The sequence below is a fragment of the Silurus aristotelis genome, assembly GCF_946808225.1.
Source record: "Silurus aristotelis genome assembly, chromosome: 24".
Taxonomy (NCBI): Eukaryota; Metazoa; Chordata; class Actinopteri; order Siluriformes; family Siluridae; genus Silurus; species Silurus aristotelis.
Genome location: NC_139597.1, coordinates 1,796,764 through 1,815,620, shown reverse-complemented (window position 1 = coordinate 1,815,620; position 18,857 = coordinate 1,796,764). Strand labels below are relative to the sequence as shown.

Here is an 18,857-nt window from a genome sequence, read left to right as displayed (position 1 = left end):
GCGAGTGAAAGTTCACAGACGGTTTGGTGAAATCCGCAGGCGGAGGATTCCTGCAGGAGCAGTTGGAACTAGGAGACTCGGGGAACAGATCCAAATCTGATCAAACAGACCTCTGTCTCAATACAGCAACCATACAGTTTATAGATTCTGATCTATTTAAATCAGATCAACTAAAAACATCCCACTGAAGAGTGTGTGATGGAGGGAGGGAGAGAGAGAGAGAGAGAGAGAGAGAGGGAGAGAGAGAGAGAGAGAGAGAGAGAGAGAGATAGATTAGGGGCAAAATAGAGATGAATGGCAAAGGGAGAAAGAAAGAGAGAGAGATAAAAGGGGGGAGAGAGAGAGAGAGAGAGAGAGAGAGAGAGAGAGAGATGTGGTAAAATAAATAAACAGAGAGAGATAGACACAAAGAGAAATGCACTGAGACTTCAGTATAAATCCTTAAGCTGATGATTCACATAATGCTGTGTGTGTGTGTGTGTGTGTGTGTGTGTGTGTGTGTGTGTCTGTGTGTATGTGTAATTAAAGGCTGTAAGACAAACATTGTTTACCTTTTATTTTATTTCGAAATAAAACACTGAATGATGTAAAAATAGTAAAATTTGAAATTTCAGGATTTAAAGTGTGCGTGTTTGTCCAGTCAGGGGCGGAGTCAGGGGCGGAGTCGGGGGCGGAGTCGGGGGCGGAGTCCGTGTCACTCAGAGCTGTGATAAATCTGTGGTGTGTAAGAGGCTTCTCCTCGTCTCATGTACTTTGAAGCCAGTGAATTTCTTCACATTTCCCACTGATGTTGGGAAGATGGGGTCAGACACGATACAGCGCCCCCTGGAGGGGCCCCAAGAGTGGCAGCTTGGTTATACTGGGGCTTGAACCCCCGACCTTCCGATCAGTAACCCAGAGACTTAAGCACTGAGCTCCGACTCCCCTGTGTGTGTGTGTGTGTGTGTGTGTGTGTGTGTGTGTGTGTGTGTGTGTGTATTCAGGGTCTCTGAGCGAGCCGGCTCCTGCTCTCCTCCTGCTCGCTGAGTTTGAAGTGTGTGTAGGTGAGGATGCCGCTCAGTGTGCAGGCGATGCCCAGACCCTGGTGTGGAGACAGAGGCTCGTGGAACAGCAGGAATCCCCCCAGCAGCGTGATGCAGAACTTAAAGTGACCAAACATGTTGTAGCTGTGAACATCTCAGGTTAAGGATCAACAACTAAAACACAGACACACACACACACAGATGTAAAAAAAAAAAAATAGGAGAGAAAGGAATGTAAGTCTTCTTCTTTTGGCTTCTCCCATTAGGGGTCTCCACAGCGGATCATCCATCTCCATACCCCTCTGTCCTCTACATCTCATCAGATACTCAAAATACTCCCTCCATCTTCTCAACACACTCTCCTCACTAGTCAACACATTTCCATCTCCATCCTTTACTGCTCTAACTTGCAGCACATCCTTCCCAGCTCGGTTCCTCTGCCTGGACAATCGCTGTCTTTCTTTCTATTTCCAGATGTCACACCAAGAACCTTTCTATCTGTCTCTCTCATCACTCCTGCAGTAGTTCCAGAATCACCCAACACCTCTTCACCACCACCGAGCTCCTGTCTGGCCTCTTCCCTGAACCTCACACTACAGTCTTCCTCCTTCAGTTTTCACCATCTTATTCTTCTTTTAGTCCTCACTCTCCTCCTCTTCTTTTCACCTCCAAAAACGTCCTACAGACCACCATCCGATGCTGTCTAGCTACACTGTCCCCCGCCAACACATTACAGTCTCCAATCTCCTTCAGGTTGCATCTCCTACATAGCACATAGTCCACCTGTGTGCACCTTCCTCCACTCATACATGAAGAGAGAGGAATCTAAGTAATAAAACAAAAAAGAAAAAAAAGTAAACAGAAGAAAAAAGGAAAATCTGATGAAAAATAATGATGCTAATATTAATAATAATATTAATAATAATAATAATAATAAAAAATAAAAAACACAAGAATGAAAAAAACACCAGAAGAAAAAAGAAACGACAAAGAAAAAAAAATGAAATTAAAAGAAATTAAAAACAGAGGTAAAAAAAATAAACAAAGTAAGAAAAAAAATAAAAATAAAATGGGAATTTCGATGTCAAACGAAACAGAATGGAAAGAAAAAGTGAAAAAGGAAAAGACAAAAAAGGAAAGAAAATGCAGGTGAGTTTAAATTTTAAAGTTTAAAGTTTAAAAGATTTTAAATTTAATTAAAAAAAAATTTAATAAAAAAATCATATAAAAATTTAAGAAAATGCTGAAAATGTTGAAACAGAAGAAGAAGAACTGGAGGAGAAATAATTCAAAGTGCTAAGAAGAAAATGCTGTATAGATTTTGAAGCGTTTTGATGACGTCATCTTTCGGAGACTCCTGCGCTCACATTAGTCACAGCACCATCTAGTGGTGAAGCTCAGTAACGCTTTATACAGAAGAGTGTCTGAATAAAATCTCCAAAAAAACCTAGTGGATCATCTTCCCAGAAGCTGAAGGTTCCAATAGCAGCACATGGAGACTAAATGTGAAACAGGGTGTCCACAATCTACCGTATAGTGTGTATAATCTGAGAGAGAAAGGATACGTGACGGGAGATGTGTTCCCGATGATCCAGTAGATGGACAAATTCACCAGGAAGGCTATGATGCCAGAGAGGAACACCATCACCTGGAAACAGTGAGGGGAAAAATTAACGATTGTTCAGTGTCTGAAATAATCACCAGAGTGAAATTTAATTTCACATTAGGTCACATTTCTTTATAAAGACTGTGATGCTTTTCACGGTTTTATTTAAAAAACTCCAAATGCAGAATAATTTCCCAATCCAGAATCAACATTTCACCATTTTCAGATTTATATAGAATCTACACACACATTTACACACCTCTACACACCTTTATACACACTTACACACACACACACACACACACACACACAAATACACCTTTACAAACATTTACACACACTTCTACACCTCTACACACACTTACACACCTTTATACACCTTTGCACAACTTACACACCTTAATACACCTTCACACACATACACACACACACACACACACACACACACACACACACACACACACACACACACACACACATTTACACATACTAATACAAACTTACACACCTTTACACACCTTTACACACACACACATTTTCACACCTTTACACACACTTACACATACTAATACACTGTTACACACACTCTTACACACTCTTACACACACACACACATTCACACACTATTACACATACTAATACACCTTTACACACCCTTACACACACTCTTACACACCATTACACACACTCTTACACACTCTTACACACACACACATTCACACACTATTACACATACTAATACACCTTTACACACCCTTACACACACTCTTACACACCATTACACACACTCTTACACTCTTACACTCTTACACACTCTTACACATACTAATACACCTTTACACACCCTTACACACACTCTTACACACCATTACACACACTCTTACACTCTTACACACTCTTACACATACTAATACACCTTTACACACTCTTACACACACTCTTACACACACTCTTACACACACTCTTACACACACTCTTACACACACTCTTACACACACTCTTACACACACTCTTACACACACTCTTACACACACTCTTACACCTTTACACACACTTACAGTTATTAAAATAAATATAAATAAAGAGACCCGTTGTGATTTTACGATGTGAAACAGAATGAATTTTCTGACGTGTATAAAACCAAAAAACAAATAGCAAATTTCTACGGATTAACATCGTAAACAAAATTAACTACAGGTTCATCGATCAATAAACCTATAAATTCTCCCAGAAAGCTGAAGTGATTAAGAAAATTGTCCAATTCAGGGACTGTGATCATCTGAAGTGCTCTATGTGTATACTGGTTAAAGCTGAAGGTTCCAGACAGTAAAGGAATGTCACATCAAAACCACTTAACTGATAAACATTCAGCTGATGAACAGCTTGTTGTTCGTGTCTGATTAACTGTGTCATGTGACGAAAGAAGGATCAAGAGGAGATAAGCTGGTCAAAAGTTCAGAAGGAAGATTTCAGCAGTGAGACGATCTCGAGATCCATAACTGTGTAGGAGATATTTAGATGCAGGAGCATGAAATCTCTCCTTCTGAACTAGGAGACCCTGTGCACAAAGCCAGCTCTATGAAGATCTGCTTTCCATGGGTTGGATTTGGTGGAAGATCTCCTGCTTTAAAACTCCATGCACTATGGTCAGGTGTCCACAAACTTTCGATCCTACAGTGTATATTCATTTCTTTAATCTGAACAGGGTTTAGTGCGTCTACGACCAAACACACTGCGCTCTGTTCTCTCCTGACGTGTGTGTAGGAGTAGAGGTAACACACACCACCCAAACAACACTGCTCTTTGTTCACTGTGTGTGTGTGTGTGTGTGTGTGTGTGTGTGTGTGTGTGTGTGTGCACAAGCTCAGGAAATTCCTGTGGCTCTGTGGCAAAGGTGTGTCTGACCAATGAAACAGAATGTTCCCTCTCTCTCTCTCACACACACACACACACACACACACACACACACACACACACACACCAGGGCTTGTAGAGACCAGGGGCCGAAGATACCCCCCTCCCCAGCGAGGGGCTCGAAGAAGGGGACGAGTGTGAGGAGGAAGGCGGAGGACATGGGAGCCTGGTAATACAGCAACTGCATGGAGTTCACCTGCAGCTCGTGCTGCTTCGCTCCGACCCACTGCAACACACACACACACACACACACACACACACACACAAAACATCATCAGATATAGCCCCATTTTCAGAATAACCACTTCGATCATGCCATGAACACCATCCGAATTTGTGCGTTTCTATGGCAACACAGCCGGCAGACGTGTGTTAAGACACGTGAGAAAAACGACAGTTTCAACCTCTGAACGTCACGAGCGCCGACACTGGAGACTCTTTTCATACACCCAGAACTGTAGGCCATTTTAATACTGTTTCTATAGCAACAGCTCGTTCTACGTAAACACGTGATTGTAATATTTAACGTGTGAGGAATGAGTCTCCAGTGTCAGCACCTTCAGAGAGAGGTTCTGAGAGAGACCCTGATGGAGGCTCTGATAGAGGCCCTGATGGAGGTCTGTGGTTACTGTGGAGACTGTTGAGGAAAAAGATCTTACCACTTGGTACAGAGAGGTAACCAGGACCCCCAGCGTTGCGAAGACCATCCCCAACAAGTTAAACTTCACATCATAGTAGGAGTTCAGGACAACCCCTAACGTGATCGGCACCTGATACACACACACACACACACACACACACACACACACACACACACACACACACACACAATTAGAAACGTGTGAAGTTATTCTGTGGTGATACTGTGTGAATTAAATACAGCTGTGAGGTGACTCTGTGCTGTAATGTGATGCTCTATTCTGTATAGACTCTCTGTGGCGTGATGTGACTCTCTATGCTGTGGTTTGACTCACTATACCATGACATGTCTCTCTGTGGCATGACCCCCTGTGCTGTACCGTGACTCTCTATGCTGTGTTGTGACTCTCTGTGCCATGCCATGATTCTCTGTGCCGTGTGTGACGCTTTATGATGTACTGTGACTCTCTGTACTGTGAAGTGAATCTGTGCTGTGTGACGTGACGCTCTGTGATGTGACTCTGTGCCATGCCATGCCTCTTTGTGGTCTCATGAAGTGAATCTTTGCTATGTGATGTGACGTCCTATGATGTGACTCTCTGTACTGTGATGTGACTCTCTGTACTGTGGTGTGACTCTCTGTACTGTGGTGTGACTCTCTGTACTGTGGTGTGACTCTCTGTACTGTGGTGTGACTCTCTGTACTGTGGTGTGACTCTCTGTACTGTGGTGTGACTCTCTGTGCAGTGATGTGACTCTCTGTGCAGTGATGTGACTCTCTGTGCAGTGATGTGACTCTCTGTGCAGTGATGTGACTCTCTGTGCAGTGATGTGACTCTCTGTGCAGTGATGTGACTCTCTGTACCGTGATGTGACTCTCTGTGCAGTGATGTGACTCTCTGTGCAGTGATGTGACTCTCTGTGCAGTGATGTGACTCTCTGTGCAGTGATGTGACTCTCTGTACCGTAAAGTGACTCTCTTTACCGTGATGTGACTCTCTGTACCGTGATGTGACTCTCTGTACCGTGAAGTGACTCTCTGTACCGTGAAGTGACTCTCTGTACCGTGATGTGACTCTCTGTACAGTAAAGTGACTCTCTGTACAGTAAAGTGACTCTCTGTACAGTAAAGTGACTCTCTGCGGTGTGAGGTGAATCTTTGCTATGTGACTCTCTGTGCCGTGCTGCTGTTTCTCACCAGAGTGAGTTTGATCTTGGTGGAGAAGCTCTTCCCGTAGAAGGTGGTCTGGATGAGGATAATAACTGGTGTGGTCATGGCTTTGGCCAGCTGGTAGGTCCCGATGGTGTTGTTTTGCAGAGACAAGTTGGTGAAAGCCACAAAGCCGCAGAAGCTCAGAGCCAGGAGCAGGACGCTGGCAGGTCGGAGCTTCTTCGGCGAGAAAATGTCCATCTTCTGGCACACGAAGAGCCCCAGCCACGTGACCACGAAGTGCACCAGGGTCAGGGTCATGTTGGGGAAACCGTAGTGCACGTAGATCCATTTGTTGATAAAGACAATGCAGATAGAGGAGAGCAGATTGACCAGCAGACCCACTACGATCCGGCTGTTGGAGAAGAGCTTCCCCAGCCTCGAAAGCATTCCGGAAGTGTTTCACTTTCTGCTCAAGCGCCTAAAACGGCTAACAGGAACCTTCCTGAACTCCCCGAGGAGACGGTGAGGTAAAACAAGGCGCAGGTCATGGCACACTGAAACTCCTTCACCACCACTCCAGCATCTCCCACATTTCTTCTGCGCCTGCTGGACGCGTGAATGTGACGTCATTGAGACGCGCCGGGAAAGGCTCGTGCCAATCCACAGCGAGGGCACTACAGAGCCCGGGGTTAGGGCACTACAGAGCCCGGGGTTAGGGCACTACAGAGCCCGGGGTTAGGGCACTACAGAGCCCGGGGTTAGGGCACTACAGAGCCCGGGGTTAGGGCACTACAGAGCCCGGGGTTAGGGCACTACAGAGCCCGGGGTTAGGGCACTACAGAGCCCGGGGTTAGGGCACTACAGAGCCCGGGGTTAGGGCACTACAACCTCCAGCCTGAAGTCACTACTGCAGGAGAGAAATATAAATATATCATAATTATAAACATAAACATAAAAATATATATATATTTTATGTTTATGTTTATATTATATATATAAAAACCTAAAAATAAATATGTATAAAAATATGAATATAATGGAATCTCTGTTATTATTTTATTTTGTTTTATTCTTTATCATTACAAATTTTTATAAATAAAAATAAAAATTAATATATATAAGTTAAATATAATTGTCATGTTTGCTTGTTGTCATGGTGAAATTTTTAATTCTTTTCCAATAAAACATTACGTTAAATCTGTATGGTATTTTATATAATATTTTTTCTCAGTTTCTATGTTTAATGAAATTTTATAGATAAAATGATCTAAGAAATATTCAATGAATAAATAAATTGTAAATGAAGTGTGAATAAATTAACCCCTTTAAATAGAATTATTTCATTATTATTTTATTGAATCATTATTACATACATAATTATTATGAAAAAATTATAAATGTAAAATATTTATAACATTAATATTAGCTTGTACTTTATTCTCACAGCTGAAAAAAAGAATATTGTCCAAATGTGATCATTTAATAAATATATTAAATATTAAAAACAACAAATAAACTATAAATAAAGTAAAGATTTAATTGTTAATCGTTATATAATATAAAACTATATACATTTTTTATTTCATCCCTTGAAAGTTTATATTTAAATGCATTGACTTTATTAATAAAATACGATATAATTAATATATGATATAATATAATTTAAAATATAATCTAATCTAATATAATATAATATAATGTAATGCAATATAATATAATATAATATAAACAACTAAAATAAATAAATAAATACATAAATAAGTAATGATTACTGTATTTTCACGGTAGATTTAAGCAGATTTATTATTATGAACACTACCTAGTACACGCACGCGCGGATTGGAGCGCGGCACGAGACGGGGAAAGGTAGAGTAAATTAATCTGACCAATCACAGAGCGGCAGACCCAAAAGGAGGCGTGGCTACATAAATAACAAACAATAGCGGCTTTAAAGAGGAGCTGCTGCCACGTCATAATCCAGCGCCGCCTAGTGGTGATACAAAATCACTGTAACTGTGTTTATACTGTGTGTGTATATATATATATATATATATATATATATATATATATATACACAGTATAAACACAGTTACAGTGATTTTTATGTGTGTGTGTGTGTGTGTGTGTTTTTATTCATACCAAAACATGATCCACTTTTCATTTTATAACTTATGTTATAGCATCTATCTATCTATCTATCTATCTATCTATCTATCTATCTATCTATCTATCTATCTATCTATCTATCTATCTATCTATCTATCTATGAAAATAAAATGTTATGCAAATCTAATAAATCCATAATTTATTCACAATAAAATAAAAAAATTTGTTTAAACTGAGAATTTATACCATTTCAAGAAAAAAATTGTCATTATTAAATTGGCTGCAACATGTCTCAAAAAAGTTGGGACTGAGCCGTGTTTCCCAGTGTGTAGCATCACATCTTCTGTCTCTATACGTCTGGGAACTGAGGAGACCAGTTGCTGAAGTTTTGAGAGAGGAATGTTCTCTAATATGTGTCTGATACTGGATTCCAGCTGCTGAACAGTTCTGGGTTTTCTTTTTTGTGTTTTTTTATTTTGATGATGCACCAAATGTTTTGAATGGTGACAGGTCCAGACTACAGACAGGTTCAGCACTCAGACTCTTCTACTACAAAGTCATGATTTTGTAATAAATGCAGTATGCAGTTAGCATCGTTTTACTTACATATTCAAGGCCTTCCCTGAAATCCGTTTTCTGGATGGAAGCATGTGTTGCTCTGAAACCTGTATATACTGTTCAGATGGATAGATGATACACACCAGAGGTCTTGTGGTGTGAAAACTCCACCTCCATCTCTTTCTCTTACCTTCTCCACCACCTTCTTTGTGTCATCCAGACCTAAAAGATTCCAAATACAAATTGTCAAAAGAACAAGGGATGGATGAAGGAGGGAGCGATTAAAAGATATTAGGACATTAAGAAAGAATGAATAAGTGAGCAAGAAAATAGGCGAGTAGATGGCTGTGTGGACGGGGGTGCAGAACGGAAAGGACAAAGAGTTAAATAATATTAAATAATTGTAGCTCCTGGTCAAACAATAACTCTACTAGCGCTTGGAAATACGCCTACACCATATCTTCATGTGGTGTGAAACTATGAAAGCAAGTTTTACTGGTTTTAGGTTTCAGGTAAATCCACCAATTTCTTAGCCAGTGTCACAAAGCCTGCATCCAGAGCCACCAAACCCTGTAGCCAGATCCACCAAGCCCAGAACCAGAGCCATCAAGCTCACAGCAAGCCTGCAGTGAGAGCCATCAAGCTCACAGCCAGGACCACTAAGACCAAACTAGGCTCAGATAGAAAAATGTAAAACAAATTCAGCTCCTTCAATTCATTTAAATTTGTTTTTACTTTATCATCAATGCACATGAGGTCATATATGTGTATGTCCGCAACCAGCGCAGAAGCCAGAATCATCAAGCTCACAGTAAAAGCCATCAAGACCCCTACTGAGGTCCAATAAGACCACAGACAGATACATCAAACCCTGAAGCCAGATCCACCAAGCATACATCAAAAAGAACTTAACCCCAGGTAGATCCTCAACCAATCCTGAAGTCCTCAACCACTTTGTCCAGTTTTGCATGACTAAGCCCTAAAGATCACAGCTCCTGGTCTAACAACTAGCACACGGATATGTGCCCACACCATATCTTTATTTGACATGAAACCATGACCTGTGCAAGCAAATGTTACTGGTTTTAGCTATCAGTTAAATCCACCAAGTTCTCAGTGAGTGTCACAAAGTCTGCATCCAGGGGCCACCAAACCATGCAGCCAGACCATGCACCATACCTTCATGTGACATGAAACCTAGAACTGTGAAAGCAAGCTTTACTAGATTTAAGAGTAAAAACACAATAGACTGAGCTTATTGCAGCATGAGAACAACAACACTTCAAAGAGGCATGAGTGAAAAACAAAGCACTGTTTTACTTTTGGCTAAGACATGAAAAACAGTATGTTACTATTATTAAGAAAATAACATCTCAATAACGATTTGATTTAGGCCCAAAAACAACTCAAAATAAAGAAATAAAAAAATGCAGCAACACAAATTAAGTGTGTATAAAGATCAAAGAACAGCGCTTAAACTGTTAGCCTTCACCACAGCTTTTGGGACTCACAGCTGAAATGCCTCCCTAACTTTAAATGGTAACAGTTTGTGATAATAATATGCTACATACACAATTTAGATATCTTTGGAAAGAAGACACTTTGAGCTTTACTGTCAATCATCACAGTTGATATTCCTCAAAAAGATAAGTTATAGATGATAAAGTGCCATGGATATAAATTTCCTGCCTTGAAAATTATTTTTATTTCATATATAAATACATGAAATCAGTCCTGGAGCAATTCAGAAAATCCAGAAAATCCTTTTCTCCCTCCCCCTGTTGAAAGCCACCTGCTAAACGTACGTATTCATTCATACTCTATTCATACTGTGTGCATAGAAATGAATGACAGACCATTAAAGGCTTTTGTTATACATGTTTGTCTATTGATATTGATTTGGCATTCATATTGATGACCAGGTAGCCAGACAAGCTCTTGTCATTCATATTGATGTGCAGCAATTTCAATCTCAACAACACACACACACACACACACACACACACACACACACACACACACACACACACACACACACACACACACACACACACACACACACACTTACTTTTCAAGCATTTCTCTTATAAAAACAAATGGGCAATAAAACCTATAACATCATATAAAACTGTAAAGGGAGATATAACTTAGATATAAAATAGGCTCAGATTTTCCATCCCTATAAAGATCACCAAGTCTCTGTTGTTACTCTGCCCCAAAAATATTTTCCACATCGCTGCTTTGTGCAAATATCTGATAAAACATCTTTTTTGACTGTTAATTTTTTTTCTTAGTTTTTTTTTTTTTGTAAAAAAAAAAAAAAATCCTGTTAGCACGAGCTGGAAACAGCTGTTTGTGCAGAACCGAGAGCTACATTCACTTTCTGGTCCATTACTGTGCACTTGCTCCTCTTTTTGACCAGTAAGAGTTTCTAAAGAGTTATAAAACTAAGAACTTACCCATGTGGGGAATAAACCAAAACAAAAGAATATCCATCTAAATTACAACACTTTTGTTTGGTTGGAGCAAAAATGCTTTATGACATGTTGATCAGTGGACTCTAATCCATGGGCGTAAATTTCATTTAACAGTAGGGGGGACAATAAATATAAAATTTCTCATGAGCAATTTTTGAAGGGGGACACAAATAATACAGTCAAATTGTACTGATAAAGACACAGTGTCCCCACAGTGAAACACTTTGCTTTTATTATTGTAGCATGGAGACGGCGTCATTATGGTTATTTTAAGTTTAAGTTTTTCTCAGGTTCAATGACAAAGCAAAACAAGGAATTAAAAAAAAGTTTAACATTTTATTTAAAATTAATTTAGACACTTAAGAACAGAATAGAAATTGATTATACAAAAAAATACAGGGGGGTCAGTTGGGATGTAGCACAACCCAGCCATTAGGGGGGCACAAGCCAGTGTACTCTTAGTGCCGGTCCCAAGCCCGGGTAAATGGGGAGGGTTGCGTTAGGAAGGGCATCCAGCGTAAAACATGTGCCAAATCAAATATGCGGATCACAAATGAGAATTTCATACCGGATCGGTCGAGGCCCGGGTTAACAACGACCGCCACAGGTATCGTTAGCCGACAGGGTACCGGTGGAAATTGGGCTACTGTTGGCCGAAGGAGGAAAAGGAGAGGAGGAAGACGTCTACAGAGATAGCAGGAAATGAAGTGTAGGAGAGTGGAGGTTCGGGTTGGTACTTTAAATGTTGGTACTATGACAGGTAAAGGGAGAGAGGTAGCTAATATGATGGAGAGGAGAAAGGTAGATATGTTGTGTGTTCAGGAGACCAAGTGGAAAGGGAGTAAGAGCAGGAACATTGGAGGTGTTTAAACTGTTCTATCATGGTGTAGATGGAAAGAGAAATGGTGTAGGGGGGATTCTGAAGGAAGAGTACAATAAGAGTGTAGTGGAGGTGAAGAGAGTTTCTGATAGGGTGATGATCGTGAAGCTGGAGGTTGAAGGGATGATGATAAATGTCATCAGTGCCTATGCTCCACAAGTTGGCTGTGAGATGGAGGAGAAGGAAAGATTATGGAGTGAATTAGATGAAGTGGTAGATGGTGTACCTAGAAATGAACGATTGGTGATTGGGGCAGACTTTATTGGGCATGTAGGTGAAGGGAACAGAGGTGATGAGGAGGTGATGGGTAGGTATGGCCTTAAGGAGAGGAATGTGGAAGGGCAGATGGTGGTGGATTTTGCTAAAAGGATGGAAATGGCAGTGGTGAACACTTATTTTAAGAAGAAGGAGGATCATAGGGTGACCTATAAGAGTGGAGGAAGGTGCACACAGGTGGACTATGTTTTATGCAGGAGATGCAACCTGAAGGAGATTGGAGACTGTAAGGTGTTGGCAGGGGACAGTGTAGCTAGACAGCATCGGATGGTGGTCTGTAGGATGGTTTTGGAGGCGAAGAAGAAGAGAAGGAGCGTGAGGACTGAAAGAAGAATAAGATGGTGGAAACTGAAGGAGGAAGAGTGTAGTGTGAGGTTCATGGAAGAGGTCAGACAGGAGCTCGGTGGTGGTGAAGAGGTGCCGGATGATTGGGCAACTACTGCAGGAGTGATGAGGATGGCAGCTAGAAAAGTACTTGGTGTGACATCTGGAAATAGAAAGCAAGACAAGGAGACGTGGTGGTGGAATGAGGAAGTGCAGGAGAGCATTAGGGGAAAGAGGTTGGCAAAACAGAAGTGGGATCGACAGAGTGATGAGAAAAGTAGGCAGGAGTACAAGGAGATGCGGCAGTAGGTTAAAAGGGATGTGGCGAAAGCCAAGGAAAAGGCATATGAGGAACTGTATAAGAGGTTGGACACTAAGGAAGGAGAAAAGGATTTATACCGATTGGCCAAGCAGAGGGACCGAGCTGGGAAGGATGTACTGCAAGTTAGAGCAATAAAGGATGGAGAGGGAAATGTGTTGACTAGTGAGGAGAGTGTGTTGAGAAGATGGAGGGAATATTTTGAGCAGCTGATGAATGAGGAAAATCAGAGAGAGAGAAGGTTGGAGGATGTGGAGTTGGTGAAGCAGGATGTAGATAGGATTAGTAAGGAGGAAGTGAGAGCAGCGATTAAGAGGATGAAGAATGGAAAGTCGTTTGGACCAGATGACATACCGGTAGAAGCGTGGAGATGTTTAGGAGAGATGGCAGTGGAGTTTTTAACCAGATTGTTTAACAGTATTCTGGAAGGGGAGAGGATGCCTGAGGAATGGAGAAGGAGTGTGCTGGTACCGATCTTTAAGCATAAGGGAGATGTGCAGACCTGCAGTAACTACAGGGGAATTAAATTGATCAGTCACACCATGAGTTATGGGAAAGAGTAGTGGAAGCCAGGCTGAGAGAAGAGGTGACCATCTGTAAGCAACAGTATGGTTTCATGCCGAGGAAGAGCACCACAGATGCCTTATTTGCTTTGAGGATGTTGATGGAGAAGTATAGAGAAGGACAGAAGGAGCTGCATTGTGTATTTGTGTATTTAGAGAAAGCATACGACAGGGTGCCGAGAGAGGAGTTGTGGTATTGTATGAGGAAGTCAGGTGTGTCAGAGAAGTATGTGAGGGTGGTGCAGGACATGTATGAGGACAGTGTGACGGCAGTAAAGTGTGCAGTAGGTACGACAGACTGGTTCAGGGTGAAGGTTGGACTGCATCAAGGATCGGCCCTGAGCCCTTTCCTGTTTGCAGTGGTGATGGACAGGTTGACGGACGAGGTCAGACAGGAGTCTCCCTGGACTATGATGTTTGCAGATGATATTGTGATTTGTGGTGAGAGTAGAGAGCAGGTTGAGAAGAGCCTGGAGAGGTGGAGATATGCGCTGGAGAGAAGGGGAATGAAAGTCAGTAGGAGTAAGACAGAGTACATGTGTGTGAATGAGAGGGAGGGCAGTGGAGTGATGCGGTTGCAGGGAGAAGAGGTGGAGAAGGTGGAGGAGTTCAGGTACCTGGGGTCAACAGTGCAAAGTAATGGAGAGTGTGTTAGGGAAGTAAAGAAAAGAGTGCAGGCAGGGTGGAGTGGGTGGAGAAGAGTGACAGGAGTGATTTGTGATAGAAGAGTATCTGCAAGAATGAAAGGGAAAGTTTATAGGACTGTGGTGAGACCTGCGATGTTGTATGGATTAAAGACAGTGGCATTGAGTAAAAGACAGGTGGAGCTGGAGGTAGCAGAGCTGAAGATGTTGAGGTTTTCGTTGGGAGTGATGAGGATGGACAAGATTAGAAATGAGTTTATTAGAGGGACAGCCCATGTAGGATGTTTTGGTGACAAGGTGAGGGAGGCGAGATTGAGATGGTTTGGACATGTGCAGAGAAGGGACATGAATTATATTGGTAGAAAAATGCTGAAGATGGAGCCACCAGGTAGGAGGAAAAGAGGAAGGCCAAGGAGGAGGTTCATGGATGTGGTGAGGGAAGACATGCAGGTAGTTGGTGTAAAAGAGGCAGATATAGAGGACAGGGTGGTATGGAGACGGATGATCCGCTGTGGCGACCCCTAATGGGAGAAGCCGAAAGAAGAAGAAGAAGAAGAAGTTGGGATGTAGCACAGTGCTCATTTAGTAAATGCACAGATAAACAATATGCTAATTGTGTGTTAATGTTAAATTAACATTATACCAAGTCGTCCCAAATAAAACACTGCATAGGAAAAGGCTTTGGTGTGTTAGTGTCAGTGCACTATGCTACAAGCTATTGTAAACAAGCTAACGGTAACTAGATAAGTCATATTTTAATCGCTAATAGAGCAGATTCATGTAAAATTACATCCATAATCAGCATTTTTGACGCAACTAATTTATGAATAAGTATGCATCAACTAGATTAAAGAGAATCGCTTAATTTAAAGTGAATAAAATCACGAGTCAGGTGTGTGTCTGCGGCTCAATTAATGTTCAACTCCATTAACTAGGGGATTTTCAAGGAGGAGGTTTTAGGAAAAAGGGGAGGTGCAACTATTGTGGGAAGTCTGGTCATTGGGTTAAAGCTTGAAGAAAGAGAATGGAAGATGAGAGAAGGGGCGTAGCTGCTCAGCGAGTACGGAATACAGACCAGCATGCAGTTGTGCAGAGGCCCACACAGCAGCAATATCCTACTCAGTGGACTTCTGCATAGGGCAGCACACGTTGCGCATAGACATTAAAGACTATTGTTTTCTTGTTGATACTGGCGCTACATGTTCTTCAATTGCTGGGGGTAAATATTCTGGTCCCGTTTCAGGAAAAAGCATTCGCTCCGTGGGAATAGATGGTGTTCCAATTTCATGTCCTGTGACTCACCTTTTGCCTGTGGTGACACCGACTGGTACAAATTTTTATCATAGCTTTACAATAATTCCAAACTCGCCTTTAAAACTTTTAGGAAGAGATATGATGCACAAAATGGGAATGGAAATTCTGTTTTTTGAACCCAATGTTTCATTGTCTTTTTCTTCTGTCCTCATGCTCTCAACCGAGCCACAGCCACATCCGGAAGATTTCTTCCAGGGTAGTACAGAGGTCCTGCCTGATGAACCAAATTTAGGTGAAGTTAACCCTAAATTATGGGCCTCTCACAAAGACGAGGCAGGTTTAAACCAGGTAAAACTGTATCATGCACTCATGAAAACACACCATCCAGTTTTTGTTAAACAATATCCATTGTCGAATAAGAAGAATGTTGGCATTGCTCCAGTTATTGACAATTTATTGTCACAAGGTGTTTTGATCGAGACACATTCACCTTATAACACACCGATTAATCCTGTTTTAAAGGCAGATAAAAAATGCTGGAGGTTAACACAAGATTTACGTGAGATTAATAAAATAGTTATTTTAACCCAGCCATTAGGGAGGCACAAGCCAGGGCACTCTTAGTGCCGGTCCCAAGCCCGGATAAATGGGGAGGGTTGTGTTAGGAAGGGCATCCAGCGAATATGCGGATCACAAATATGAATTCCATACCGGATCGGTCGAGGCCCGGGTTAACAACGACCGCCACAGGTATCGTTAGCCGACAGGGTACCGGTGGAAATTGGGCTACTGTTGGCCGAAGGAGGAAAAGGAGAGGAGGAAGACGTCTACAGAGACAGCAGGAAATGAAGTGTAGGAGAGTGGAGGTTCGGGTTGGTACTTTAAATGTTGGTACTATGACAGGTAAAGGGAGAGAGGTAGCTAATATGATGGAGAGGAGAAAGGTAGATGTGTTGTGTGTTCAGGAGACCAAGTGGAAAGGGAGTAAGAGCAGGAACATTGGAGGTGTTTAAACTGTTCTATCATGGTGTGGATGGGAAGAGAAATGGTGTAGGGGGGATTCTGAAGGAAGAGTACAATAAGAGTGTAGTGGAGGTGAAGAGAGTTTCTGATAGGGTGATGATCGTGAAGCTGGAGGTTGAAGGGATGATGATAAATGTCATCAGTGCCTATGCTCCACAAGTTGGCTGTGAGATGGAGGAGAAGGAAAGATTATGGAGTGAATTAGATGAAGTGGTAGATGGTGTACCTAGAAATGAACGATTGGTGATTGGGGCAGACTTTATTGGGCATGTAGGTGAAGGGAACAGAGGTGATGAGGAGGTGATGGGTAGGTATGGCCTTAAGGAGAGGAATGTGGAAGGGCAGATGGTGGTGGATTTTGCTAAAAGGATGGAAATGGCAGTGGTGAACACTTATTTTAAGAAGAAGGAGGATCATAGGGTGACCTATAAGAGTGGAGGAAGGTGCACACAGGTGGACTATGTTTTATGCAGGAGATGCAACCTGAAGGAGATTGGAGACTGTAAGGTGTTGGCAGGGGACAGTGTAGCTAGACAGCATCGGATGGTGGTCTGTAGGATGGTTTTGGAGGCGAAGAAGAAGAGAAGGAGCGTGAGGACTGAAAGAAGAATAAGATGGTGGAAACTGAAGGAGGAAGAGTGTAGTGTGAGGTTCATGGAAGAGGTCAGACAGGAGCTCGGTGGTGGTGAAGAGGTGCCGGATGATTGGGCAACTACTGCAGGAGTGATGAGGATGGCAGCTAGAAAAGTACTTGGTGTAACATCTGGAAATAGAAAGCAAGACAAGGAGACGTGGTGGTGGAATGAGGAAGTGCAGGAGAGCATAAGGAGAAAGAGGTTGGCAAAACAGAAGTGGGATCGACAGAGTGATGAGAAAAGTAGGCAGGAGTACAAGGAGATGCAGCAGCAGGTAAAGAGGGATGTGGCGAAAGCCAAGGAGAAGGCATATGAGGAGTTGTATGAGAGGTTGGACACTAAGGCAGGAGAAAAGCATTTGTACCGATTTGGACCGAGCTGGGAAGGATGTACTGCAAGTTAGAGCAATAAAAGATGGAGATGGAAACGTGTTGACTAGTGAGGAGAGTGTGTTGAGAAGGTGGAGGGAGTATTTTGAGCAGCTGATGAATGAGGAACAAAATGCTGAGAAAACGGTGCTGTCACAACCTTTGATACTATACACCTCACATCAGCTAAAAGCTATTTTACACAACCTCAACACACAACATATGACAGCACAACGTAGATCTGGTTATGAAACCACACTCTTGGCAACGGAAAACTTAACTATTAAGCCTCTTCTCAGCCGCATTCAGCTGTAGTAGCTCTGCGTGATCTGCTAGACGATATTGACTTAGATGGTTTTGACGACACACATGATCGCCTTAAACACATTGAACTAGAGACCTCTTGTAGGTCTGATCTTTTAGATACGGCCCTGGAAGAGGGGGATTGCTTATATGTAGATGGTTCATGTTCAAAACCTTCTGATGATGTGTATTTATGTGGATATGTGGTTGTAAGATTACCTGATGAAATAGTTGAAGCTAAATCATTACCATACACATCTGCACACAGCTGCAGAGTTGGTGGCACTTACAAGATCATGTCAGTTGTCTGAAGGTAAAGTAGTGACTATATACACTGATTCTAAGTCTGCTTATGGTGTTGTGCATGATTTTGCTGAAACATGGAAGCAAAGACACTTTAAAACAGCTGATGGAAAGCCCATAGCACATTTTAATCTCATAGGAGACCTTTTAAAAGCTGTTCAACTCCCTGCCAAAGTGGCCATAGTGAAGGGTAAAGGACATGCCGTAGGTGATTCAGAGGAAATTCAGGGATATTAGCGGATAAAGTAGATCTCGATGATGTCACATATCTCCAATATACCAGACATTGACCTAAAAATACTTCAGAGTCAGCCTACTGAGGAGGACATTCCAAACAATGTAAATCAGATTCTGCTGGTATCATTAGAGATGTAGATGGTAAAATTGCTCTGTCTAAACTAGATTAAATAGTGTTGGTGAAGCATTACCATGGGATGTCACACATTAGCATAGCTAAAGTCATCCAGGCTATAAACGCATTATACTGTAT

At 41.9% G+C, this 18,857-nt stretch overlaps 1 protein-coding gene across 1 annotated transcript; it reads right to left on the bottom strand.

Annotated features, from left to right (window-relative positions):
- Positions 1 to 541: 541 nt before the first annotated feature.
- On the bottom strand, positions 542 to 6,994 carry slc35e3 (solute carrier family 35 member E3). The gene is made up of 6 exons (XM_083528043.1): positions 6,380 to 6,994; positions 5,202 to 5,312; positions 4,610 to 4,768; positions 2,588 to 2,670; positions 980 to 1,166; positions 542 to 949 (listed from the first exon to the last, which is right to left on the bottom strand). The coding sequence occupies exons 1-5, from the start codon at positions 6,779 to 6,781 to the stop codon at positions 980 to 982; spliced, it is 942 nt and encodes a 313-aa protein (XP_083384169.1). The 5' UTR covers positions 6,782 to 6,994; the 3' UTR covers positions 542 to 949.
- Positions 6,995 to 18,857: the final 11,863 nt, after the last annotated feature.